Source organism: Amphiprion ocellaris, chromosome 1 (genome assembly GCF_022539595.1).
Source record: "Amphiprion ocellaris isolate individual 3 ecotype Okinawa chromosome 1, ASM2253959v1, whole genome shotgun sequence".
NCBI classification, from domain to species: domain Eukaryota; kingdom Metazoa; phylum Chordata; class Actinopteri; family Pomacentridae; genus Amphiprion; species Amphiprion ocellaris.
In genome coordinates, this window is record NC_072766.1 from 15,957,193 (window position 1) to 15,984,931 (window position 27,739).

Consider the following 27,739-nt stretch of genomic DNA (forward strand, 5'->3'; position numbering starts at 1 on the left):
CTGCACTTCAACATAAAACACTGTAGATTACATAATCTATCTGTGCACTTAGGACTGTATCATCATAACAGAATTCAGAAGCAAGACTGGAACATATGTCTTGAAGTAATTGTGCAAGAATGAACGCTTACTTTACACCCCTTGACAAGGAATAACCACAATTTTTGTTGACCTTTTTTAATGAATAATTTCATTCAAATGAATGGAAGCAGTAGACACAGTCATTAAATAGAGGCAATTGCAAAGCAATCATCCAATATATTTTTGGGGAGAGGTTTCAGAAGTGGGTAATGCAGCAATCTGACATGAGCATAACTGTAAAGGTTAACACTCTTTTATTATCCCTCATCCCTGCAGGTGCAGAGCAGAAACAAAGTGTCTCCTACATGACACAGTGTCTGCAGTATAGCGCACCTTCACGGTATTACAAAAGAGGCAGTGTAATCTTGCAACAATTGTCAGGTTTACAAACTGTTAAGTCAGAAGTGTGTCTTCTGTGTAGGACAACTGCCCAAGTCTGATTGCTGTAACTGTTCCCCAAACACCCAGTACTAAAAAAAAAAAAAAAAAAAAACACCTTACCTAAAACTCATTGGATGATTCATTCCAACTCCCATTTCATGTCATTTCATTTCATCATGCAAAGTTTTTCTTTTAGGTTTAGCAGCCAATGTTTCTGATTTTATGCCATTCAACATGTGGCAGCTGAAATATGTAGTCATTTATGCTGTACAGTGAAAATCCATCTAGTCATTCCAAGAGTTTCAGGTAATGTGTCACTTAAAGAAGTACATGTCAGGCATTACAAAATGGCTACCAGTTGTCATTAATATACCTTTAACAGAAATATCTATCTTAGACCATTTTTAATGGCTACTTGAAAATTAACCACACTCTTCAAATAAAGAGTTGTTTATAAATGACAATGTGTAGTTGAACGAATTGTGTATTAATTTACAATTCAGCTTGTATGGCGATGGAGATTTTCACAAGCCGCACACTGGCCGCTCTCACTGACGGCCAACAAAAACCGCTGCCAGTCCAGGTGAGTGACAGTCAGTCTCATCAGTCCACAGGTTGGTGCTTCAGGAATCAAAAGCTTGGCTGAAGCTGCGTTTGTGTCCTCCTCTGTTGTTGCCATAGCCACCGCTCCGGAACCCGTTGCCACGGCCACCATTTCCCCTAAAGCTTCGTCCCCTTCCACCTCTGAACCCTCCTCTGTCACCACGGTTACCGAAGCCTCTGTCACCGCGGTTACTGAACTGCTTCTCCTCCAGCTCTGGGAGCTCTGTGGCTACAGTCAGTTGCCAACGGCGACCATCCTTCCAGTTGTCCTGTTGAAGGAGCAGGTGGGATGAGAAGGATTTTAACAAGACTACAACAGTCAGTCAACTTCTACATAAAACATCGTCACAATATTTACATTTCAGATTGTTGTCACTCTTTTAATCATGAAGATATTATAAACAGTCCATTACACATTTTGAGCACATTAGGGTTTTGCTGTTGTTCTCACCTGAAACTCCTTGACTTTATCAGCTGGGACATCAAAACAAACTCCCTGTTACAAACACAATAAGGGTGAGATGGTGAATGTTTTTGTCTCACTGTTGTAAAAAGTTTCACACATTCACTTTATGCAAACAGATGTTTTTCTGTTTACTTGCTGTAGATAATTAGTTCTGTGCTGACTGTGTGACTGGAGTGGCTCAATTCACATATAAACTTAAAAATATATTTGCAAAAGACATTTCACAAGCTTTTTTTTCCTCAATTTGAATTTTGATTTACCATTGGGTTTCCCGTTTCTATTTCCATTTGCCTATTCAGTTGTTATCATTTATGTGGTACTCTGGGGTGTTTTTTTGGGAAGAAACTATGATTTGAAGTCAAATCTAATAAGAGGGATTTCAGTTGGGCCCAATTCTTTACAAACTACATCCCAACATCTCCCGTCAAGTCTGTATACACACCCACACATAACTTCCTTTTCTATAAAACTGTCAGTATTCAGTCAGATGAATTATACAAATGTGGTACATTTGGAGCATTAAATTCAATACAATCTAGAATTGAAAACATGGGATATTTCACAAGGTTGCAAGTACACAGCAGCAATGCCTCACACACGTTTGTGTTTGTACATACTGTTTTGCCTTTGAGGAAGGTCATTCTGTGAATGTGGTTCTCGATTTCTTCTCCTAGCTGTTCGCGGATGCTCTTCCAAGCGTAACCCAGACCGTGCATCTCCTGGGAACACACCAATTGCATCGTGGTGAACCCCTGCAAAAACAAACAGAAACAGTATGTTACAGTTATACATCACCTACAGGCACAACAAATTTGCAACAGAATCCAGATGGAGTATAAGCCAAAGGGAGGCAGGGGCAGCTCATCAGGTCAGCATGTGTGTATCCAGGGACTTTAGCATGTACATGACCACATACAAACTTATCTTGCTTGAAAGGCTGCATAAAGAGGGAGAATAGTGCCTGCTGTTATATAGTAGTGAGATCAGACTTATTGCTAAACTGTATTTGTACATATGTAACTTACAGCGTCAGAGTTGAGCAGTGACCTCTGCTCTAGACTTGTGGCTCCAGAAATGTGGGCCAGGGCAGCAGCTAGTGCATCAACCGCTCCTCTCGCCTCGATCAGCTTTTCAGCTGATTCTCTGAAATACTCAATAGCTGCGACTGGAACGGAGTCCAGAAACCTGGACAGGAAAAAAAAAAAACACTTGCCAACAGGAAATACTTTTCAGATGGAACCATATCATGATTAAGGCTTTGTGGAACCACTGTTGAAAGTCTACATAACCACCAGACCATCAAGTTGCCTGAGTAAAAATCATAGCCGTCATTCTTTACTAACTGTTGAGTCCGATCAATTACAGTAGAATTTAGTCCCAAAACCAAATCTGTATGGCTCTCTTGCTCTCACTCTCGACAATCACTTACTTGACAGCATCTTTGCTTGATGACTTGATGATATCATTTGCAGTGGGAACACCAACACGCCTGAATGTGATGCACTGGAACAATACAAAATAAAATGTATTTAGTGTGGTAATTAATATTAATATGTCACGTGGAGTCATACAGTTTGTACAGAAAGTTAGCCGTTTCTTAAGCAATACATTTTTAATTTTATACACCATTTTGAACTACAAGAAAAAATACTTGTTTTCTATGCGCTTTACTATACCTCTAGCCTCTCCAATAAAATACTCTTCTTTCTGTCTGCATCACCAAAAAACAGTAATCATTTTTGTATATGGAGCACTTTTCAAAATCCAAGTTTTTCAAGTGTTTCACAAGGCAGAAAATTAACCCTTTTTAAAAAAAAAAAAAAAAAAAAAAAAAGATAAGCTAATGATGACCTAAAACCGCTAATGCAACCAGGTGATGTGGTTGAAATGCTAACATTACTTTGAGTTGGTTAACTTTTATGTTGTTGTGAGAACTTCTCCCTAAACATCATCTGTTAGATTTTCACGAAACAAATACTCTTGGTTAATTGAATTACTGTTTTACAACCATTTTGTGTCTTGTTTCAAGCTAAACTCACAGTAAATAGAATTTTAGTGAACATGTGAGTGAATTAATTACTGAATGAGTAGTAAAACAAAACAAGTAGCTGAGGTAGTAAGAGGTGAGCACAACAGGGAGAAAGAACACCGAGTTTAAAACATTTACAATAAACATCCAATGACTCAAACATGACAAAACATATACACACATCATCAAAAGACTAAAACTAAATCAATATCAGGCGCCAAAATGAACACTACACTGCACTGTGCTTGTCTTTAACGCTTCATCTAAATTTAAAGAGGCACTTACTGCTTTGTTTTCTACATAGCGCAGCTGGTCCTCTTCTTTCCTTTGGTAGAAGCAGATGCAGATTCCAGTCCTGCCTGCTCGGCCTGTACGTCCTGAACGATGGATATATGACTCCACATCCTGACAGCAAACAGAGACAGAAAATTTTTCAGAGAAAGTGGCCTTTGTTTTACAATTTATGCAACATTGCTGTTAACAAAGTGTGTAGTTAGCATTGATCTTCTAAGAGGGAATTCTTCATTTTTATCACTCAGCCAGTACACATAAGTGTACTGCAACTGCTTTCACGTGTAATTCAGTTCCAACTGAAGCACACGAAAGCTAAATTGTAGATAAACTGTCTAATGTGAATGGAATCTGCACCCTAAATTTTAACATTTTGCTGCAACACATCATACCTTGGGTGGAGAACACTGGACAACCAAGTCGACTTCAGGGATGTCTAATCCACGAGCTGCAACATTTGTGGCAACGAGAACCTCAAAGAGTCCATTCCTGAAGCCCTTTAGTGTCATCTCTCTCTGTTTCTGTGGAATATCGCCATGGAGGGACTGGGTACTCTAAAAGCAGCCAAACAAAATGAATGACAAATGACACTCGAGAATAAAAAGCAGAAAATATAATATTTTAGTGGCAAGGCAGCCACTGATTGAAAAATGAATCTGTCACCACTCCCAGAACTTTCAAAATGATTCTTGTTATGAAGTTATGTGATATAAAAAAATACCAGATGATGACTGTAGAAATTAAAGACGTAACACATTGTCCGTGCATGAAGTGGCTATTTGTAGACTGTTAAATATGCATTATGCATTTATGTATCTACCTGTTTGATGGATGTATTCATGGAAAGTTCATTGGCTTCTTTTTTTGTCTCACAGAAGATGATGGTTCTTCCATGGCTGCCACTGTAGACCTGGATCACATCGCCGATCACCGCCGCACGCTGTGACCAGTGACACGCTATGGCCAGGTGCTACACGGGATCAGATGGAGAGAGAAACAAAAGATAAACACAGAGAGGGGGGAAACCAGGGAGTGAGAAGAGAGACATTTTCATTAATCCAGCTGGCAGACTTTAACTTTTACTTCATTACAATTCCACTGGTGTGGATGATGATAAATACAGCAATTTTTACTGCAAATGAACTTGCTGGGCTTTTCTGATAGAGATATATGTGAGCTTATTTTACAGTCTCTGCTACTTTTACTGACCCGGCAGGCAACTTTGAGAGATTGCTGTAATGCTTATTAAATTTCACCCATCACACACCCTACACCTCTAGCTATACAAACACACACACACACTTACTTCCACAGTTGTTGCAGCTTTCTGCGTTTTCTTGCCAATCAGGTCAACATGTTTGCACGCTGGTCTCATGTATTTCTTGGCCACATCATACACCCAAGGGGGGCAGGTGGCCGAGAACAGAAGAGTCTGTGGGTTGGTGTCACAGTCTAGAAGGGTACACAAACACACAATTTTTATTAAACAAACACTAAAACAATTCCTCATCAACTGTATATGATAAACAAACTAAGATCCGAACATTTTGCCTTGTACATTCATAGAAAAATGAACACACACACATCATACGAAAGAACAACACATTCCACACACACAGATTTACTTTACCTTTCTTATATGATGAACCCAAAATCTCCTCGACCTGCTCTGCAAATCCCATGTCCAGCATCTGGTCTACTTCATCCAGAACGACGTGTTTCAGTTTAGTGAGGTTGAGCTTATTGTTCTGGATGTGGTCTTTGATGCGACCAGGGGTTCCAACCAAAATATCAATACCATTGCGGATGGCATCGACTAGACAGGAAAAGACGAGTAAAGAGAGTTAATATTAGTACATTAAGCGAAAGCAAATGGGAAGGGAAGAATGTAAGGTCCTGTTAACTATGTTGAATTTAACCCTCTGAACCCCAACCAGATTTACTTCAAGCAGGTGGGTTTCTGCTCCATTCACATTTTCTTTTCACTGTGGGTTCATTTTTCACCACAATGCAAAGTCCAGCATCTCTATGGAAACAGTGTAACTACGACTAGATGTAGAGAGAAATATGTGTCGTCCTAGATACCATGAATCATTTTAAAAAGTTGAATTTCTTTGACTATTTCACAAAAATGAAGAAAAACAACAATTAAGAAGTACAACATTGTTCCATGTGCCCCAGACGTTACCATTACAGGCAGAAATGGTGGCTCTACATAATACAGATGTTTTCCTTTACTTACATGTATCCAGAATTGTGTCAGATTATCCCTGTGTAAACACAACCTGCAGTTCAGCAAAACGCCAGTGGATTTTTGTAATGTGACTGCTGGTTGCAGCCAAGTCACTCATGTTTCACCAAGGAACTAAGATTCTTTCTTGTTTTTAACAAAATCTGTTAAGTGCACACAAAATTTTCAAATGCGACAAGGAGAATAATGTAATTTTAATGAAATATCACGATTTTCAGCTCAGACTTGGTTTATTTTCCTGACAACACCAAAGAAATCACATGTGATAAGTTCAAGAACTGTTGGAGAGTTGGAAGTCTAATAGTTGTTCCTATTTTTACAGTTTCTGACTTTTATGCAAGGTGTAATTTTGGCTGTTTATATGCCTTTCACACTCACCTGTTTGTTTGGGGGTTCAGAGGCTTAAATGCTAAACCAAAAAAGCAAAATCTCAATAACAAAAAGTAGCACTCAGTGTAAACAAAGTGCCAAAATTTCTAATGAATGGATACAAAATTGCTTATCGCAGCCTGAGGTTGTTAAATGAGTGTCTGTAGTTGTTCATGCACATATTTACGAGCAGATTCAGCTACAATAATTAAGACACTGACGTTATAAAGCAATGACAGTGCGGAAAAAACGTGGAATCTGTCTGCTATTGTTTGTTCATAACCTCTTGAGCTGAATAGCTAAAACCAAAAGTCTGCAAAAAAGGACCAGTGTAAGATAAACAAGGTTGTTCTGAAACCTTATTTTGTCCAAAATAAAAAATACATCTGGAAATCAACATAAAAAGGCCCAGTATTTTTATGTATTTCCAAACTACTTCTATTAAAGGAAAAAGTGTGTTTTTGCATCAGACTTACTCTGTGGATTGTACGAGCTGCCTCCATAGAAACAGGCAATAGACAACCTCTTGGAGACGTCTTTGAAGTCCTTAGCGACCTGGATAGCTAACTCTCTGGTTGGAGCCAACACCAGGACCTACACATAGCCAGAAAAAAAATTAATACACAAGCATACTCAGAGTAAGTAAAACTCATATGTAACTGACACTGGGAACTCTGAGTTAGTGCTAGCTTTCAGTGACTGCTGTGAATGTGTGCAGGTGCTTACCTTGGGAGGTCGGCCTCTTGTCTTCTCTGCTGACTCCTTCTGGAGCTTCTCCACCAAAGGGATAGCAAAGGAGAAAGTCTTTCCTGTTCCGGTTCTGGCCTGGGCAATTACATCCTCTCCATCATACACAGGATTAAATGTCTTGACCTGAATGTCAAACAGGTAAGAGACTCCCCGAGCTGAGAAAGTGATAGCAGGGCGACAGAAAATAACAAAGTGGGAAACAGAGGCACAGGGAAAAGTCAGCGAATCAATGGCAATTTGTTATTTAGAACACCCCAATTCACCTCAGCAACCCCAAAGCCCACTGAGGATTACATCTCCAGAACAAAAACAGCCATTCAAACAAGAATTATTGCATTTCTTTCGGTCCATGACAGTGAGCATCAAATTTCAACTTCAAATGTTCGTTACAAATTGCTCATGCAGCCTCACACAAAGGGTCAGTCAGTATTCAGAAATATATGTTTTCGAGAACCTTATTAAATCACAGTCTGTGCAGCTTTTCCAAAATATCTATATTAATTCACAACAAAATTACCCAAATCCAGAAAACTGTGAGAACTGTCAGATTCTGAACATACATCAGTAACAACTCTGGACTCGAGCTGTGATGAAAAAAGAAAAATGTAAACATTATGTTTACCTTTTAGCTTATCAATAGTGACTTGGGAGATTCTAAAGTTGGAGAATGCCCCTTCTCTCTGCTCCGGTGTCTCCTCCTAAACAAAGAAACAGAGTCAGTCTAAATGTGTGTCAACAGCTAACTTTGAGCATCTACTAAAAAAGCTAAATATTGAGACCTGCATCACAAAGTCAAGAATAATTTAAAATGAAACTGAACTGCTTCTGGGCTGTAAGATTTGTTTATTTTCAATTATTTTGTAGTTGTCAATTAAGACAAAACTATTACCACAAACTTGTGTGATGCTCCTTAATTACAAGCTAGCCTTTGCTGTTGCGTGCATCTACTGTTTTACTTTCTACAAAATGTTACAAGACTAATACAGATCATGATAAACACAAAAAACTATAACAGACTGGCCATTTTGTAATATGTGATAAAATGCACAAATGCCACAAGCAAAATGTAATGTCTAGAAAAAAGGATTGAGGAAGACTTGCAGTGCTGAACCGTGTGGTGCAGTGTCTCCCTCTTCTGGCAGTGAAAGTAACTACACAAACACTACTTCTCGTTTGACACTACACTCCTTTCTCTGAACACCAAGTTTTTCCCCATTTCACCTCCCATAAATCAATCACTGCCAGGGTGTGTATATCTACTCCAGCTTTGAACTATCAAACAGAATCTAAACTTCAAAGATACTAACCACGACTGCGGATCTCTAACTGATGCAATGCTCAGATAACCAGGAAAACTCGTAACTAAAGTTCTAGTGACGAAGCTGGGAAAAGCTAAAAACTGTACAGTTCCTCTCCAAATCTTACTTTCTCTTTTTCGCTGTCACTGGCTGAGTCATCACTTGACTGGGACGGTGTCTGGATGGGAGTCTGAACTGGGGTGTTTGGGGTGGAATGTCCATTGGTTGCTGCTTCTGCAATTGCTTTCTTTTCCTTCTTCTTGGTCTTCTAAACCCCGAGAGAAAAGTGGATAGTGTGTTATACAAGGGACAGGGTATGACACTGTCTACCAGGGCATTTGCAGTGAATAAACATTAATCTGTTTACTAAATAGGCCCACAACCAGCCTTGAACATTAATGACAAAACATCACAATGCCCATTAATAGTTTGACAGTCACACAAACAACAAAGCACTGACCTCTTTCTCTCCTTCTGTGTTCTTCTTACTCTTCTTCTTTGGTGTTTCGACACCATTACTGTTACCATTCACGTCTGTGGCCTCATCGATATGGCCGTTCACTTGGTCCGCTGCCAGCTTGTCTTTTTTCTTTTTCTTCTTTGGTGCCGGAGGGCCACAGTCTGGGTCCTCCTGCTCCTCCAACTGCTGCTGCTGCTGTTTCTTCTTCTTCAGCTTCTTGTCCTCCTTGGTCTTGTTCTTGGTATTTTTAAAGACACCAAAAGGGCAAAACACTTAGACAAACCAAATACTCTGGAGCATTGAGCATTGACTAACTTTGTGTATGCCATCAACTCATCTCATTTAAAAGTCAACAATAATAAGAAGAAAGTTCAGGTATTAAATAAATATATCAATTAGTATGTTTTCCACAATTAAAAAGCACCCAACTACAGACAGCTTAATTTTCCATTTAAACAGTTCTACACAGTTAATATCAAACTGCATTCTCTCTCTTATAAATGATTATGTTAATCAGGTCAAAAATTAGAAAACTGGTTCCCTGTCATGTTCTTCTTTTGATCGACTAATAAAGAGAATTAGTTATCCAAGAAGGCTAAATATAATAAACAAATATTTGGGTTATCATCTATTCAACCCTATTTGCTATTTAACTTATTTTGGCTTTGCAAATGAAAAGGCCATTTTGCACAACTTTGCGTCCATTGAAAACGTGTACTCGTGACCTCGAAAATCTGATAAAAACATCCCAAATGTAGTTACACCTGAGTGACGATGAATTTGGGATGATTTATTTTTTTGACAAAAACTTTTAAACAATCAAACAATAATTCGACACAAACAGTTAGCGGCAGCTAGAATTAAATGTCCTGTTTGTACACCTGGCTAACAGCTGACGAGCTCAGCTGAAACAGACGTCATCAGTTCGCGCCCACAGCGCAGATTTATAGAAACGTGATCAGTCTGCTCAGGGTCTCCGTGTTAACAACCAAAGAATCCATGTAGTGTACAGATCAGCTCAGCAGCACATGGCCTCACCATGTGATCTTGTACTGTATGTTAGCTAAACCACATGCCGACGTTGACAATGAATGCTAACACTACCTTAGCAGTGGAACATAATAACACTGTTTTTGACGATGTGAAGTTAACAATTCATTGCCAAATTCGCTACAAAAGCTAATATTGAATTAGTTTCACATTGTCGTTTTCCTAACAGTGTAGTAATGTTAGCTGTCCGGTTAGCCGAGGTTTTGAGTTAGCACTTCCAGCCACATGTTAAAAACGGGGAGCAGCCGGGGCAGAAAAACGGATTTTTTAGTGTTTCCACGGCGACACAATCCGTTTTACTCACCTTCAGGAGTTTACCCTCGGCGGCAGTATCCATGTTGTCTTCCATTACTTGTTCCTCGGTTTCAAAGATGACTTTTGACGGCATTTCTCTTCCCGGTTGGAGTCCCTCAGCGTAGACACACAGGCAAACCCACGGGCACGCGGCTAGAAAAGAACGCGCCAGGGAGCGTGCAGCGTGTTCACGAGCCAGGCGCTTCGTCTTCTTTGGGGATAATTGGCGGTGAGCTACCAACGAATAAGCACATCATCGCCACCAACTGGTGAGGAGGGAGAATCAGTATTTACATGATTCTTTAATTAAAAAAAAAAAACATAAATAAGTTCGTCCAAGATGCTGAAATATGATTAGATAGTGTGCATTTAATCAAATTTTACCAGTATCCCTTTAAGGTTTTGGATCACATGCCTTCTTCCTGACTCATATTTCTTTTAAAAATAATTATTTATGTGACAACAACATCATTCCTGGGAGCTGTAATAACTGTCAGTTGTAGTAATTAATTATACCAGTAGTATTTACAAAATGCTGTAGCAAAGAAAAGTAATAATAGAAATAACTATAACCATGAAGATGAAAGTAGGAAAAGTAATGTTAATATCAATAAAACCTAAAAAAAAAAAAGACAGACAGACAGACGGAGAGAGACAGAGGGAGAGAGAAAGAGAGAGAGGTTGGGGATAAATGGTTTCCAAGACAAGAAGATGTACCATGCTATCCCTTAACCTTTGAAAGGGAATGTCGATCATCAGGTCACGCAGCCTCATATTTTGAACTGGATTGTTCTATTGTTTTTTCTTTCCCACAGCAGTCGCACCTGCCTGCATTATGTTTGAACAGTGTTAGTTCACTAGTATGTACTTGTCTTGTTATTAGTATTTAATCTCTCCTGCTCGTACCTGCACTCCTCATTTCTCCCACGTTCCTTTGCAATCGAGTAAATCAGATTGCAAACCTATTCCTAGCTTGTCCTATGTAGCTAAAAGATCTTCTCTCCACATGGAGTCATAAGCTCTCTTAATGTCTAAGAAAACTATGGTCATATCTCCCCTTACAATAAGACTCTTCATTTTCATAACTTACTTGAAAAAAGACAACCTGTCAATGTGAAGGAAAAATTACTCACTTTCTCATGACTGAGGTGGTTCTAGTTTATGACAGCCTAAATGCTGAGTCATCCCAAATGGTCACCCTTGACTCATGGTTCTCCTAGATAGAGGATACAAACTTGCGTATGCTCTCTCTGTCCCCTAATATGACCCTGAGACAGACAGATGCCTGGTAAACATAACATAGGGATAAAAGACCAACTATCTGGCTGATGATGTCAGAACAACAAGGTTATATTGCTGTGTTCCTGTTCAGATGGATCCTGAACTAACAGTCCTGCCTCCACATTTAGAGTATAACATAAACATGGAACGCCTTCCAAACAGTATATATGCCCAAGACCAGAGAGACTCCTCAGAACTGATGCTGCCAGTGCTCACGTCACTGTGTTACTCGCTGTATCATTTCTCCTGAATTCAGTAAACCTTATTCTCAACATAAGCCATCTGAGTCTCCAGAGTGTCCCTGAGATTGCCTCCTGATTCCTCTTTTGACATCGCAGAATTCCCTAACAGTCAACATGTTTTCCATCTATTTATTCAAGGGAGAGATTAGTGCTGTTATTCTGCGGTGTTCTGCATTTGCTGTGTTTTTTTTTCTGATTCAGAAAATAGTGCAATACATGCCATCTCCCACTGAAAAGACTGGTTTTCTTTTGTTTATACCTTATTAAAAAGTTGCAACACAGTTTGTAACTGTTCCTGTGGTAACTGGCTTAATTGGTCTCATGCTGGACCAGAATATCTGGTGCCCTTTAGTGACTGTCAGTTCTCAATTCCATATTCATAGATGAGCTGACTTCCACTTATCACTCACCATTTGTCAATATCCACTTGTCTTTGTTTGCGTTCTCAAGGAGTGGCTACATACCTGAGAAACCAGTTGTACTTCAAGAAGCACAACTTGAATTACAGAAACACTGACAGTTAACAGAATCTGTGATGAGACAAAATTTTAGGGGTGAATCTTTGTAAAGTTCTTGATGATGGAAGCAGCTGTGGGTTCATAATCTGGAAGGATTTGCACCAAATTGAACACCTTTCTGCTCTCCTAGCACACAAACAATGGAAAAATGAATGATATCATCGCATCATCGCATCAAAGAAAAAAAAACATTTAGTGTGTGCCAACACATCCACAGTAAGCCAAAAGTACCAGGATGTCCTGTGGCGTGGGAGTCAGGGAACCCAGGCGCAGACACAGAATTTAGCAGACAGGTGGGATGTAGAAAAGGGCTTTATTTAATAAGACAAGAACTAAAACCAGTACAGAACAAGGGAAACTGAAAAGAGGGGGGAAAACTAAACCAGACTCAACTCAAAGATAAACAACACTACAAAAACCTACAACATTCCCAACTAAACTCAAAATTGCAAACAACCAAAGAATCAAAACATAGTAACTAACAACACTAACTCAACAGGGTACTCACACAATGGGAAACTGAATACCAAGGGGGAGAGCAGGCTTGGGAAACAGTAGGCTGAAGACAAAGCAGGGAAAGGCAGGAATCTGGGGGAGAAAAAACGAGTCCATGAGGGATCTGGTATTCACCAGCATCAGCCTCCACATCTGTGGATCCCTTCCAGCAGCAAAGCCAGGCAGTTTTTAAAGGGACGGCCAGGCTGATACCAGTAGGCTACTTAAATTTGGGTGGCACAATTTCTTCTTTATTTCTTTCTTTGTTTTCTCAAGCAAATCCCTGTGGGATAGATCAATTTTCTGGTCAGTCCCTCCTATCATTTTCTTATGCAGGCAGACTGGCAAGCAGCCATGTAGAAATGAGAACACAGTATAATAAGCTTTTAGACGTGATCTTCAATTGATTAAAAATCTAGATGATCAGGGTATGTTTTTACTGTAGCTAAAAATCAAAAGGTATATACAATTTAAGTTACAGAAGATAAGTGCACATAAGACGTGTCAAAAGCGGTTTGTACCAGTTGTTTCCAGAGCTCTTCAGAGTGGTTTTCATTCTTACATGGCTCCACCTCCAGTTTCCTCCCCTAGTTCACACTTTCATCACAAAGACTGTTTTGTAGTAATGCTTCTGAAGCTGTGCAACTGACTGTGTTCTGCATTTGAATCCACCACAGCTGTTAAATATAACAGTGTCTCTGAGTCCTACTGTTTTATTTTGTATTATATGATTTAATCACGTGGTACCTGGATTTTGTGTTTCCCTTTACACAAAGACGTTTGCATCATAAATTGATGCCAAAAAGGGGAATAAAGACCACAGAGCAATACAACATATAGAACATTGTGGTTTGTTAGCTTAAAGAAATTATGAATAGTTGTTCTATTAACATATTCCAGAGCAAATGACTGCAGTCTGTGTTCACTGCTACTAAACTGTGTGGATTTTAACTTCTGGTTTCTGGCCTTCGCTTAAAAAACAAGTTGCAAAAACGTAGCAAAAGATTTGTTGATCATTTCTTTGAACAGACCTTCCTATCACTATTATTATTATTATTATTATTATCATTAGTGGCATTGCTTGCATTGACACCAACTTAAAGAGGGCCCTGTAGCTCTCTCTCATTCTTTCCTCTTTGTTTTGTTCAAAGAACTGATATTTCGACCTAAACTTACCTGCCTTTACACATAGCTTCCTCTTGGCGAATCAGGAGATGGTTAAAGTTCCCTCCCTCTTACCTGTCAGATCCTTCCTTTTTTTCACTTATCAGTAGAACCTGTGTGTCTCTCTCAGCAGACAGTTGGAGCTAAATGCACTAATTATGTCAGCTGTGTTAAAAACGAGCCTCCAGCCAGTGAGCTTAACTGCGTTCAGCTTCTGTTAGTTTGTGTTTGTGCTCCTCTAGTTCTGGAATATATTGTTTGATTAGACTGAATTTAATTTAAAAAGGAGTGGATATGTTGCTCAACATTTCCAAGGCTCACATTTTGGTCAGCTTTGTGTTTCTTCTCATCCTTTCTGGGTAAGTTTTTTTTGTTGTTGTTGTTTTTTTTCTTTACTTGTTGCCCATCTTGATCGCACTAAAACTTATTATTCCAGGGAATAAAAGCTAGAATTGTTAAACAGAAAACATTATGTAGCTAGATAAATAGAGACTAACTTACTGTAGGATTAATTAGGAAGGCAGTAACAGGTTAACAGAAGCGTGTGTTTGGTGAGTCCTGTTTTTCTCATGTTAGGCAACTTGGTTCTGGCACCTTTTACGCACAGCGCAGCATGAAGCAGCTAAAATGTTCTCTGCTGGTGTTGTTACTGTTGCTCCTTTTCTTTCAACCTGTGATTTATTCAGTGAAAGAATATATGTTAAAGCTAAATGTAACCAAGTAGCCAAAACTGAACTAAACAGTGAATAGTGAGTACATAGACTTGAGTCACAAAATCTCTGTGAATAAATAACTATCCAACACAGGACATGAGCAGAAGTCTCTTTAGTGACAGTCTGGGGACTCCCACCTCCTCTCTGTCAGTCTGTCTGTTAAACAGGAATAAACTGTAATATTTCTGAGGGTGTAAAGTATTGATGCGGATGGCGTCGACGCCAAAGGACATTTGGTGCATCTTTGAGCCAGTGGATTTGGTTTGGAGCGATGTAAAATGACAAAGGCAGCACCAGATTAAGGGGGGGGGGAGCAATGATCAGTTCCTGTGTCTTCTTAACATTGAGATGGAGATGCTTATCCTTACACCACTGAGTGAAATGGGAAATGCTGTTGTGATAGTCCTGGACAGAGTTACTGTCTGTAAGCAGTGAAAGTATGGCTGTATCATCAGTTCTTAAGATATGTGAGTGCAGTTTTCAGTACCCAGCAGGTTATAGATCACATTTTCTCAGACATCCAAGAGTAACAAGAAGGACTGTAAAATAAATGCTGTGTGCTGCACATGTGACAAATACATTTGTAAAGTCCATGCACAGACACTTGCATACTGTCCTACATGCTAATTAGAGTTTAATATGTTCTTCATATTTTTGTTTTGCATCTATTATTTAATTTTATTCTTATTATTGTTGGAGGTTATGCATCTTGTGGGTGGGAGAAATGGTTAAAAAGATGAAAGAAGACTAGTATTTTGTAGTTGAGTTTGGTAGCTTTTCATTCCATATTACAGTATACAGTACACTTTTGATTCCCTTCAAGAATGCATTTCAAGCTACTTTCTGCACATTTCTGGTGCTTTCTTAGGATACACAAGTACTATCTCTTGCTAAACAAATAATATTTACACCTATGCAGTACCTTCAGCAACAATAATAGTGATAATAAACCTCTGCTTTAGTAAAGAAAATAGTCATAATGTGTGATGTACTAAAAATGAGTGGTGTCCACTGACTAAATACTGTCTTTATGACCTCTGACGAGGGAAAAACCCAGACATTCACAAAGTGTGCAATGCCTGAAGGGTTGATTCTTCATGTGAAATAGATTATTGGTTGAAAATTCAATTAAGCTGCTCTATTTTAGAGGTTCAGTGGAGGCGCTTTTTTTTTTTTTTTTTAACCCTGAGGACAAGGGGATTGTTCAAGATGTTAAGACAACATGATTGTTAAAAATTGTGTAATTTTGTAGTTAAGTATGGTACAGGAACAAATCAGTACTCTGAATCATTGCCTACTGTGTAGGACACAACAGGAAAAACTAGTTAAAATGACCTTTGTTGCTGTTCTCATGACAATAACCGTCTCCAGGAAAACAGTTTGCCATGTGACGCACAAACACAGACTCACAAGGTGAAAACAATGATAGCTTCACTATCACGTTTGGTAAATATTAAACTTTTCACAAACATTAAACTTCATGGAAACTGAGCAGAGGCACTTGACGTTTTAGTCTCAGCGCTCTAATCCATCTCTGCTGATGGTTCCAATCCCAGTACACATTATCTGTCAGCACTGAACATCAGACACACAAAGACAAACATATTAGGACACCCGGTAACTCTAAATTCTAAAGATGGACGTCTTTTGGTATGTTTCTTGTCTCTAACACAGTATAAACTGAGCTTAAATTAATGTCAATAAAAAATAAATCAGGGTCTTAATTTCCATGTAGTAAAAAACAAGTGCCAAATGCTTTGCTCACCAAAAATACAATAAAACATTATCCTTACATTTAAGTATGCTTATAACACTTTGCAGCATAAATGTGTATGTGGTGAACTGTGAAACTGTCTGTGTGTTTTTGCAGGGCCATCTATACCTACCTTGAAAATATCACCATACCATTCACGTAAGTACAGCCGAGGTTTCTACAGCAAAGAGTTAGAATTTAATAAAACAAACACCTACAAGTTAATGTCAAACTAAATTTAAAGTATTCTGTATCTTGTTACTACCCAACCATTCCAGGACTTTTAAATTAAAAAAAAAAAAGTCCATTCTATTAATTTAGTCACATACTAAAACATATATTGTGTGTTTCCCCTTTAAGTTTCTGCCAGCCGTGTCATGAAAACCCTGAGTCAGTTGTGGATGAAGCAGAAAAGCGTGTAGAGACGAAACATTGCCCGCTTGATGACAGCAGGAGGAGTGGAAACCTAATAATGAAAGCTGGGTGAGCATCCACTTTTCCTTTGACCAACAGAGAGGAACAGCTGGTTGAAAGAGAGCTGTCCTTTCATATTTTAGAAGATTAACATAGTTCACATCTTCAGCCTGTTGTGAAATTCACTGCCTGTCCAAAAAAAAAAGTGCACTAATATTTTGTTGGACTGCCTTTAGCTTGGAGTATGGCACACATTCACTGTGGCATCATTTTGATAAGCTTCTGCAATGTCACAGCATTTATTTCTGTCCTGAGTTGGATTCATTTTCTACCAAGGTCTTGTATTGATGATGGGAGAGTTGGATGCTGTGCAAAGTCTTCTCCAGCACATCCCAAAGATTCTCAAAGTAGCTGAGGCCTGGACTCTGTGGAGGCCAGTCCATGTGTGAAAATGATGTCTAATGCTCCCTGATCCACTTATTGTCAATGCGACATCGATGAATCCTGGCATCATGATCTTGGAAAATGCCCGTGCCATCAGAAAAACTCCATTGACGGAAAGACCTGGGGTCCGTTTCACAAAGCAGGTTCAACAAACTCTGAGTGTAACCCTGAACTCTGAGTTGATCTATTCTGAGACAGAAAACTCTGAGTTTTCGGTTCCAGAACAGCTGATTTGAGTTGGTTGAATCAACTCGGAGTAGTTTCACCCGGAGTTAAGCGCGTGCACTACAACTATAAAAAGCCAGCATCAATGGAGCCACGATTCGACATGTCACCATGGCAACGGGGAAGCGGAGGGCTGCGTTTTTCATCCCACTTGAACTGGAAATCTTAATGTGCTCATATGGCTAGTTTCAACACGTTTTTAGATAGAAGTGCAACACCGCTGTAGCTGCAAAAGAGAGGGAGACGGCGTGGGAGAACATTGCTGCCCGGGTCAGTAGATAAGTTTAAATGTAGTCCTTTGCAATCACAATAATATTACATGGGGAAACTTTCTGAATAGTAGCCTATTAAGTTATTTCATTTAGGTGCAATTCCGCGGGGGAAAGCGCATGTGGCAGCAGCTTAAGATGAAATATAAAAACACTCCCTGGGAAATCCTGAAAGAAATTAAAATTACTAATCCCAGTCTGAGGTTGCAGCACAATGTCATTAACAGAATATGATTTACAATTAATTTAACAGATCTCTGCATCATTCACCTGCAATCCTGTGGAACTCCTCCTTGGTGGCTCTGACAGGTTTATGTCCAGGGAAAACAACAAAGATGGTAAAAGCCGTTTCAGGGCCAGACACACTTTTCTGACTGTCCTCCATACAGTTGGGCGCTGTTTCTTGTACAGGCGCTTTTTACTTGCTTGTTTCTACAAGCCCAGATACTGCTCCACATTCAACAACAAAGGCGAAGGACGATGTTAAGGACGGTTATTCTCCACCACCTTGCTGGAATTTGGGGAACTACTGCAACCTAAAGGTCCGGCATGCTTATGAAAGTGCTTGAAAACGCACTTATGCGGTTAGGTGTGGATGAAGTTTTTTTCTAAAAACGAGGTGATGTGTACTTAAGTTTTTTTCTAGATGGAGGGGGCAGGATATTCGGTTTTACAAATACCCTGCTATGTGTGGACAAGGCCTGAATGAATGAGGAAATGTTTTCTTACTGTTCTCTTTGTGTACTGCATTTGTCCTGTATGCAACCTCCTATGAATCTCCTCTTTTGAATAATCTGATCCTTGCTCTTCTTTTCCAGACTATCTTATCCTCAGCCAAGCACACTGACAGGGTAAGCTGTTAAAAACACTCATATCCACTGTGCAATAGTGACTCTTACCTCGTCACAATTACAAGATTTAAATACAATCTTGTGGTTTAGAACACCTCTTGATGGTGCTCTTGTGACAGTTTTAAAGGAAAAGCACATCTTTGATTGGCCATAAACTAAAATACTGAGATGAAAGATACTAAAATTCTGAGGAGAAACTCAAGTGATGAGTGAACATTTTGTTGTGGTGCCATGCTGTTTAACATGAAACCTAATTTTAAACAATATATGTAGACACATTTTTATTAATAGTTCCTTGTAGTCAGATATTACTCTGCTAAATACTTAAACACCTAATGAAGATGAAACTACATTTTTTGATATCATTGATAAAGTATTCCATTTTTGCAGCTCAAAAATTGTTCTAGCAAAGAATTTACATCTAAGGGTTAGGTTTGCAGTCCAGATGCAAACACTGCAGGTGTTTTAAAATGAAGCTTGTAATGTGCATAGGTGTAGATTTCAGGGAGGGAGGGATGCAAAGATTGTTCAGTATGAACAAGTGTGTGTTTGTCCCCAGCAATACCTGAAAGGAGAACTTTACTTTTATTTGAAAAACTATTACTCAAAGACATAATGATATGATGAGGCACATACAGACAAATTGGTGCCAGATTCACTGAAGTGCAAAAGACAAAATCTCTGAACTCCAGACCAGAGCCACCCAATGTTCAACCTAAATCTGTACCCATAGAACTGGAGATGAGGCCCTGCTATTTTATTTATTTTTTTTGGTGGATTATTCATTTTAATCACAGTGATCGTGTTCCAACCAAACAATTCCACTTGTCATGATCTTGAGGAAACATTGAAGCCACATACCCAGCCACCTACGACAACTGTGACTAGCTGAAAGAAACACAACATAGCAGATCTTCATTTTAAACAAACCTGTCTTTGTTGACATTTGGGGATTGTCATTTATCCACACAACTTTAGTTATCAAGTGTGAAGTTATTTAAGAACACACCCTGAGCAACTAAAATGTAGACCTAACAGAACAAGAACAACTTGTCAGACTAACATACCTAAACTGCAAACACGTCTAAATGTCTAAAACAAGCCGTTTAACCGTTATGCATTCCTCAACCACACCTGAGGAAAGAGGAGGAAGAGAAGGAGAAGTCAAACTGAGACACACCTGATGATCAGACTGCAGGCAGGAACATACTGAACCGATGTCAATTACAAAGGTTAGCGCTGTAGCAGGGCTACAAAATGAAATAATCATTGATCACTGTAGGGTTGTGATGGTAGTAAATCTCTACAAAGTGGATGAACCAAACAGTATCAAAGGGAAAAGCATGATGAAACCATAAAGAGCAGCCAACCAGCAATGAGTTTTTCTTCCAGAGCTGCAGATTTTACTTATTTTCACATACAAAAAAATACACAGCTCACCAAAAGAAAACAGCAGGACAAAGGAGTCACCCAGGTACAGTGGATTGTGGCAGATTTTAGCAGCAGAGCAGAGCGAGAGCTTCAGCCTGACCCCCTCCTTCTCACACACTGCACTGATCGCTCACCTGGCCTTTATACAGTCTCCTCCCACCACAGTGACACTACTGTGATCTGCCCACACTTCTATTTAACACACATTTATATGATTTAACATCATGTGTACTTAAATAAATCAAATACACATTGCAAATGACTACAGTCTGAAACAAATGAAAGAACACATAATAAGCTAAAGGAACAAAGATCAAACTCAGCAAACCCCCCCATGTAACCCCTCCCCTCTCCTTTCTGATCCCTCAATTCAGTCTAACCAGGTAAGTGACTACTACTGGCATCCTGTGGCCACATCCTGACATGTACACTCCATGAAAACACTCCCCCTGAAGTGGATCTCAAAGAGAGAGCAGATAACAAGGGTCTTTTCACCACAAAACAAAACAATAAATAAACTTGCTGTATCAGTTTGTTATCCAACTGTCCATATGCACTTGTGCTGTTTTTTCACCTTAGTGAGGGGGATGCTTCCCAGCTCCCTCACATGCCAACCACATTGTGAGACAAAATGTCAGCCACCATGTTCTGCTTCCTTAGCCAGTAGTGGATGGAGAACTGGTACACTTGAAGGGACAGGAACCATCAAGTGACTGCCTTTATACTTTTGTACTTTTCTTTTGGAGCTGCAGTTACAGTGAACTTTCCCCACTGTGGGATCAATAAAGTTTATCCTTATCCTTACTTTGAATGTAATGAGTACATAAAATAATCCAAAACCAACACTGAAAAGACATTTGATGAAGGAAAAAGTTCACATGGGCTGAATGTAGTAGAAAGTAGGCATGGCATCGCATACAGGTTCAGGAATTACAGTGGTAAAATCTGACAATAAAATTGTTAACTACAACTTCCATCATTCTTTTACCCTTTACAAAAACAAACGTATTGTAAAATTGGATGCTCTGTTACTGTAATCAGCTTTGTGTTCAATTTCTTTTTTTTTTGCATTATTGTGGTTAATGTTAAGAGAATTGTTGGAAGCTGAAGAATTAGAAGGAAAATTAAACAAATTGTTACAGAATACAAAATCTCAGAAACTACCCTAATTGTACTAATAATCACTGTACATCTACATGCAATTTTTTTTCTATTGTTTTGGAGGCCAATCTATGACAATGACGGTATATTGAGCTCCTGCCTCTGTAAACTGGATTGTATGATCATAGCTAAACAAAAGCTGTCATAAATGTATCTATACATACAGTTTGAATGCTGTAAGCTCTATTTTGAATTTCTTTGTTTTCCTCAGACGCACTGATGTGAACTCTGTGACAAACTGGAATGCTCCTCTGGTTTGGGAGGGAACCTTTGATCCAGTGGTGATTGATGACATTTATAGCAGGATGAACCCAAGAGTTGCTGTGGTGGTTCTTGCTGTTGGCAAGTAGGTACATAGGATATTCTCACAGGATGTTGTTGGGATGAGGTTTCATCTCACCCACTGTAAAATGCTTGGCATGACTTCTCTGTGTATTATTACATATTTTGTCTTTCATACTAGCTGATAAACTTTCTGCCTTGTTTCTTTCCATCCGACCAGATACACTCGTTTCCTGAAGGGTTTCCTTGAATCGGGTGAAAAGTACTTTCTTGTTGGTTTAAGGGTCACGTACTATATCTTCACAGACAATGAACAGGATGTTCCCAACGTAAGTTGTTTGTTGATAAGTTTAAAATACAGCTCAACATAGGACCATTTAACAAGACTAACCACAAATTCAGTCTTTCTGGTCTGTTTGTACAGCAGTTCTTCTAAAGTTGTGTCTTTCATTGTTTCAGGAAGGTTGGTCAGTCTAGCTCCATCGTTACATTACTTTCAGTGCTCCACTGTCCATTAGTGTGTGGAAGCAGATTGTTGTCCAAAGTTGCTTCCATTTATTTAACAGTACGAGCTAGTTGAGACATCGAAGTGGCAACAGGGAGGTTAGTTTTAAAAGTAATGGAACACCTAAAACAGTATTATTAAATTACTTGGTCACACCTCTGTACTGTTCAGTATCTCTCAACTGCCCCTGGGAGATGACAGAAAACGCCCATTATGAAATTGAGAAAGAACTTTACAGAGAAACTCCGGAAGAAATAAACGGAAACAGTGCAAACTGCAATGAATTTTTATTCCCTGCATCTATGGGTCACATTCCAGACAGCTGTTTTGTGTCTGAAATAATGCTATTCAACAGCACAGACTGAACTTTCCCACATGCATTAAGTGCTTCAGGGATTAAATGACAGCTGAGGAATTCTGGACTTCAAATTTATTTCAAAAGACATTGAATCACTCTTTTCTGATGACCTCAATCATTTTGTCCTTCTTACCGTCGTTGAATGTTTCTTGATGACGTTTGCAATGTAAATGTCTTATTTTTATTTGACTGTTCAGGTTACACTGAGTGAAGGCCGGAAGATTACAATTCTCCCCGTCCCTAGTGCCAAACGCTGGCAGGACGTAGTACTCAGCAAGATGAAATGGGCAACCGTCACGATTGACAAACAAGTGAGGAGTGAAACACATGAAATGGTCCACACAGAACAACAAAAGCAAATGCTTCAAACATCTGGTTAAAACTGAGCAGTGAGGATTGTAAAGCATCAAGCACTGTAGTCTGCATGCACGATTACTACCAAGAATGAGTTCCATCAACCACTTCTCTGAAATATTATGTCTTCATCATGTATTAAACTTACAACACATCTGTCATGTTTTCAGATCCGTAATGAGGCCGATTATCTTTTCATGATGGACATCGACAGCGTCTTCCACAACCGTTTTGGAGCAGAGAGTCTCAGTCAGATGTCTGCTGTCCTTCACCGTGGCTTCTACAAGGTTTCACTCTTTCCTGCATCACATTCATCTCAAGTTTATGAACCTTTTTTTTAATCTTAATAATAGTGTAATCTGGTGTGTATTTTTTCATTATATTGCCTCATTTTCTTATCAACTACAATACTTTCTGCCAGCACAAGTGTCAGCTAAACTCTCTGCTCATTTTAGAAATGATTATTTTATTTTCTGTATTTTCTCAGAATATAAACAGGGATGGGTTTCCATATGAGCGTCGTCCTGAGTCCAAAGCCTATATTCCTGCTGGTGAAGGAGACTACTACTACACTGCAGCTGTGTGGGGTGGATACCTGGAGGACATGTACAGGCTCGTCAAGTAAGCAGAATCATGTGATCTTCTAGGTTATTTTCATGCTCTTTCTGATGTTAACACAAAATACAGTGAAAAGTGAAAGATGGCCATACCACAGGCATTTAGATACTGTGTATTTTTAAAAACCCTAGTCACTGCTATTGTCCTTTTTCCCTTTTAAAAATGTCTTTTCGCATAGTGCCTTGTCTCAGTTCTACTGCATGTCTTATCTTGCCAGATACTGTTATGAGCAGTCAGAGGAAGATGCAAAGAACAACATTGAAGCAGTGTGGCAGGAAGAGAGTCACCTGAACAAGTACAGAGTTACAATTCATTTCCTTATTTTGCCGTTTTTGGTAATGTTCTCTTTTTTTTTTTTTTTTTTTTTTTTTTTTTTTTTTTAAAGGTCATGTTCAACCAGAATCCAACCTGCAGTTTCTGATCTTGTCTGACAAAACAACTGACACTTTATCTCCAGCAAATCACAGTCAGAATGCACATATCTGCTTATCTCTCTGTTGTGCAGGTACTTTCTGTACAACAAACCAGCTAAGGTGCTGTCTCCAGAATACCTGTGGTCAGACTATGATGCACCTGGATCAGACATTAAGCTCATCAGGATCTCTCAGTTGGTGAAGGACTATGCTGAAGTGCGACCCAATGGTGGACAATGATGTCACATCAATGATATTAAAGAAGTAAAACCTTTTTAGTAATAATAAAATCTATACTAATTATGTGGATTGCTTTCTAGATTGTGCATTTTTCTTACTGAAAGGTATAGAACTGTTCTCTGCAGACATTTACAATTAAGTTTGTGACCAGCATTCACTAAAAACTAAAATTTTAAACCAAAATAGACTACATGTGCTTGTTTTAAAGCATGGCCATGTAAAAATGAGTAATTCTGTTTGGATGGTAGATGCCAGCCTCAAACCTCATTGGGTTAATGATTTAACGGGGGTGGGAGGTAAAAGATCACTCCTCAGTTTCACCCTTCTCAGTATTACTCACTTTTATTCAGATTGGATATTAACTGCACACCTCAAAAAGAGGTAGTCATGTCTGGAAAAAGTGCACAAGGGACATTTTAACATATTTATTTATTTATTTTATGTGGTCACTCCAGCTCAATTGTCAATACAATTCCAACTAATTTGAACAAGCACCAAGAAAAAACAACTCGGTGTGAGTGGAATGACCACTAGAAGAACAGTGCCAGCAATGACTGTTGGTATGTATGAGGGAAAAGTGCTGCAATTACCCTCTGTCTGACCCAGTTCAATTCATTCAGATCAACATAACTCTTTAGAATTGACACAATAATGTAATATGTAAATCAGTATCAAGCCATCAATACGTTTATTTAAAATAATTAAAATAATAAAACCTAAGAACCATCTGGTCTGGACAAACACAACTCAGTGTCAGTGTGATGACCACTGTTTCGGACCCAGCATCAGAACACTAATCACCAGTCTGCATAGACACACAAATGGTTCTGATCAAAGGGCCAAAATCTAAGAACTTGAACCCATCAACAGTTAACTCCAGCTTATCAGTATTACCTCCTACTAATCCTTATGGCTACAGTTTTCGGCTTAATACTTGATTCTCCGAAGACACAATTTTACAATCAGCACCCTTATCCTATATAATCTAAAATGTATGTGCTGAAGGACTTTGCCAAATCAAGACTTTTCAGGAATTTGCCACTCAGCGTTCTGTTCAGCATGTATATTTTTCACCTGGCCAGGGTGCAATATTGTAGCTTTTCTGAGCTACAACCTGAAGGACACTCAACCGCAAATTACTCAATTACTCTTAAAACGCTTTTTACTTTCATTTCTCTTTTAACTCTTTAAAAACTTTGAACTCTTTTACTCTTTAACGCTTTTACTCTTTAATTTTTAACTCTGTAAAAAAATATTTTAAACTCTTTAAAACTCTTAAAGGCCTGTGAAACAATTTTTATTTTGAGACCCTGATATGCAATTGAATTGAACTGAGCCGTCATCATTCAAAACATTGCATTATCTCATGAAACATGGGTTTAAAATTTTGCAGTCAGTTTCTCTTACCACCTCCTCACTCACAGACTAAATTTAGTTTAACTTTTCAGAATCTAGGTTTAAGCAACAGGTTTCTGCTTACCTCGCTGTTTCCGGCTTCTGTGAGTGTTGAGGGGATTTTGAGGAGCCAACCAAAGGAGAGGGGATCCAAAAGGACTCGCCGTCTGTCAAATCGATACTACTTCTTCTCAAATCATGTCGGCGTCACCAAGTTTGTGAAATCGTGTGTTCATTGTTTGAGACAGAAGACAAACTACATTACATGTAAGGAGCTGTAGCTTTCCAGGTTGTCCTGTCTGTGGCCAACATATATTTAGCCCTTTATAACCTGGGGTTAATCTCTCCCTTAAAAGGTCAAGCACAACTCATGCATTAATTGCACAATAAATAATATTAATATCAATATCAATATCGTATTACTCATGTGAAATCAGTTACAGTGTTCAGATAGATATAGATGATAGCAATCAGGGACTCTATGTAGCCCCTAACCTACATATGTGTCCTCTGACAAAAGATATCCACTACTTGTGCCCCAGTAAACCCAGGCGGTATTTGTGATCTGAAACCCATGACCAGAAAATCACAATGCCCTACGACCGTGATGCCCTGATGCCAGGGTACTGAGACACAAGCAGAAATGGCAGGAAGTCACTGGCCAGTTTATTCTCCGGCAAAGACTGCTACTCTGGCTTATGACCGAAGCGACACCTCCTCTCGCACTGAACTACCCAGTCAAACTTTATGGGTCAGTGTGCCAGAAGGGGCCATCTTCCATGAAGATTACTTGGTCTTCTGCCACCTAAGTCCTGACCAATATGAGAGTGAGATCGAGATCTCTGACCTCTTCAGTAAACACACTTTAGAATTAGACACAATACCATCAATCAAATACAGTATGAGCTCACACAAATCATTGATGTGGGTCCTGTTGACAATGTACTCAAAGAAATTGCCTCACACGGGGCACCAAAATAATATATATGTAGCGTAACTACAGATGTAGTTAGTTGCACTCGTTCATTAAAATGCCAATTTGTTGTTTTTTAGATAACCCGTGACAGCACCTGGACAATGAAGTTGTCAGGCAGACCACTAATGTCATGGCTGACTCTGTCATTGAGGTTCAGAGATACCTGGCAGAGAGCAACATCCCAAGATCCCAGGATCCTTTGACCTGTTGGCACGATCAAAAGAACACCTTCCCAAACCTCTTCCAGCTGTCCCTACAGTTTTTGTGCACACGAGCCTCATCTGTGCCTTGTGAACGGGTGTTCTCTAAAGCTGGAGAACTCGCATCAAAAAAGCGTAATCGCCTGAATTCCAAGATGTTGGAAAAACCTTTTTTTTTTTTTTTTTTTTAAATAAAAATTTATAAAAATAAAAAATCCCCTCCCTGCCTCAAAGACACATAAGCATCCTCACATTCACAACATTTTCACTTTGGTTGTCACATTAAGATAAGATAGATAAAGTTCTTTATTTCTCCCCACTCCAGGGGAAATTTAAATTGTTACAGCAGTTTTATTTACAATATATACAAGGGTGGCAAAATTTTTAACAGAAAAAATAAAAATAAAAATAAAGTTTAAAAGTGCAAAGATGTGCAGTGCAAGAATGTCTGTGCAAATTGTTATGGTTTGGGGTGGTAATGATATAGTCCAGTTTATGTTAACATCAGCCAGTGATGCTGATGTTGTAAAGTCTTATAGCAGATGGGATGAAGGACCTGTGATAGCGCTCTTTCTTGCAGGGTGGATGTCTCAGTCTGCTGCTGAAGGAGCTGCTTAAAGACCCCACAGTGTCATGCAGTGGGTGAGAGGGATTGTCCATGATGGATGTGAGCTTTGACAACATCCTCCTCTCACCCACCTCCTCTATGGAGTCCAGGGAACAGTCCAGGACAGAACCGGCCCTCCTGACCAGTCTGTTTAGTCTCTTTCTGTCCCTTTCAGTGCTCCCTGCTCCCCAGCAGACCACTGCATAGAAAATAGCAGACGCTACCACAGAGTCATAAAATGTCCTGAGCAGAGTCCTGCACACTCCAAAGGACCTCAGTCTCCTCAGCAGGTGGAGACGACTTTGGCCCTTCTTGTACAGGACCTCTGTATTGTGTGTCCAGTCCAGTTTGTTGTTGAGGTGAACACCCAGGTATTTGTATGTGTCCACCATGTCAATGTCCAAACCCTGGATGTTCACCGGTGCAGTCCGGGGTGTCCTCCTCCTGCGGAAGTCCACGATCATCTCCTTCGTCTTACTGGCGTTGAGCTGCAGATGGTTTCGCTCA

General features: G+C 39.3%; 2 protein-coding genes across 3 annotated transcripts; one reads left to right on the forward strand and one right to left on the reverse strand.

Moving 5' to 3' along the window:
- Positions 1 to 161: 161 nt before the first annotated feature.
- Positions 162 to 10,570, reverse strand: ddx21 (DEAD (Asp-Glu-Ala-Asp) box helicase 21; the record flags this gene model as incomplete). The annotated part of the gene is made up of 16 exons (XM_023281768.3): positions 162 to 1,334; positions 1,517 to 1,561; positions 2,149 to 2,283; positions 2,557 to 2,716; positions 2,961 to 3,034; positions 3,846 to 3,965; positions 4,244 to 4,405; positions 4,672 to 4,821; positions 5,158 to 5,303; positions 5,482 to 5,667; positions 6,948 to 7,065; positions 7,198 to 7,376; positions 7,844 to 7,919; positions 8,647 to 8,787; positions 8,980 to 9,216; positions 10,334 to 10,570. Coding segments are annotated over 16 exons (2,415 nt in total), but the record flags the coding sequence as incomplete, so codon positions are not given.
- Positions 10,571 to 14,131: 3,561 nt separating this feature from the next.
- Positions 14,132 to 26,825, forward strand: LOC111576205 (globoside alpha-1,3-N-acetylgalactosaminyltransferase 1-like). Of its 2 annotated transcripts, XM_023281776.3 has the most exons (12): positions 14,132 to 14,382; positions 16,607 to 16,648; positions 16,850 to 16,972; positions 18,660 to 18,692; positions 21,496 to 21,630; positions 21,787 to 21,895; positions 22,627 to 22,740; positions 22,954 to 23,070; positions 23,271 to 23,404; positions 23,619 to 23,696; positions 23,907 to 24,078; positions 26,503 to 26,825. In XM_023281776.3, the coding sequence occupies exons 1-11, from the start codon at positions 14,318 to 14,320 to the stop codon at positions 24,052 to 24,054; spliced, it is 1,098 nt and encodes a 365-aa protein (XP_023137544.2). In that variant the 5' UTR covers positions 14,132 to 14,317; the 3' UTR covers positions 24,055 to 24,078; positions 26,503 to 26,825. The 2 variants fall into 2 exon arrangements, with proteins under 2 accessions (XP_023137544.2, XP_054865014.1); XM_055009039.1 differs by lacking the exon at positions 23,907 to 24,078.
- Positions 26,826 to 27,739: the final 914 nt, after the last annotated feature.

Coding starts and splice junctions, on each gene's coding strand:
- LOC111576205 (XM_023281776.3), top strand. CDS start 14,318: ATGTTGCTCAACATTTCCAAGGCTCACATTTTGGTCAGCTTTGTGTTT. Junction 21,631..21,786: donor GTGGTTCTTGCTGTTGGCAA/GTAGGTACATAG, acceptor CCATCCGACCAG/ATACACTCGTTTCCTGAAGG. Junction 22,741..22,953: donor CCGTCACGATTGACAAACAA/GTGAGGAGTGAA, acceptor TCATGTTTTCAG/ATCCGTAATGAGGCCGATTA.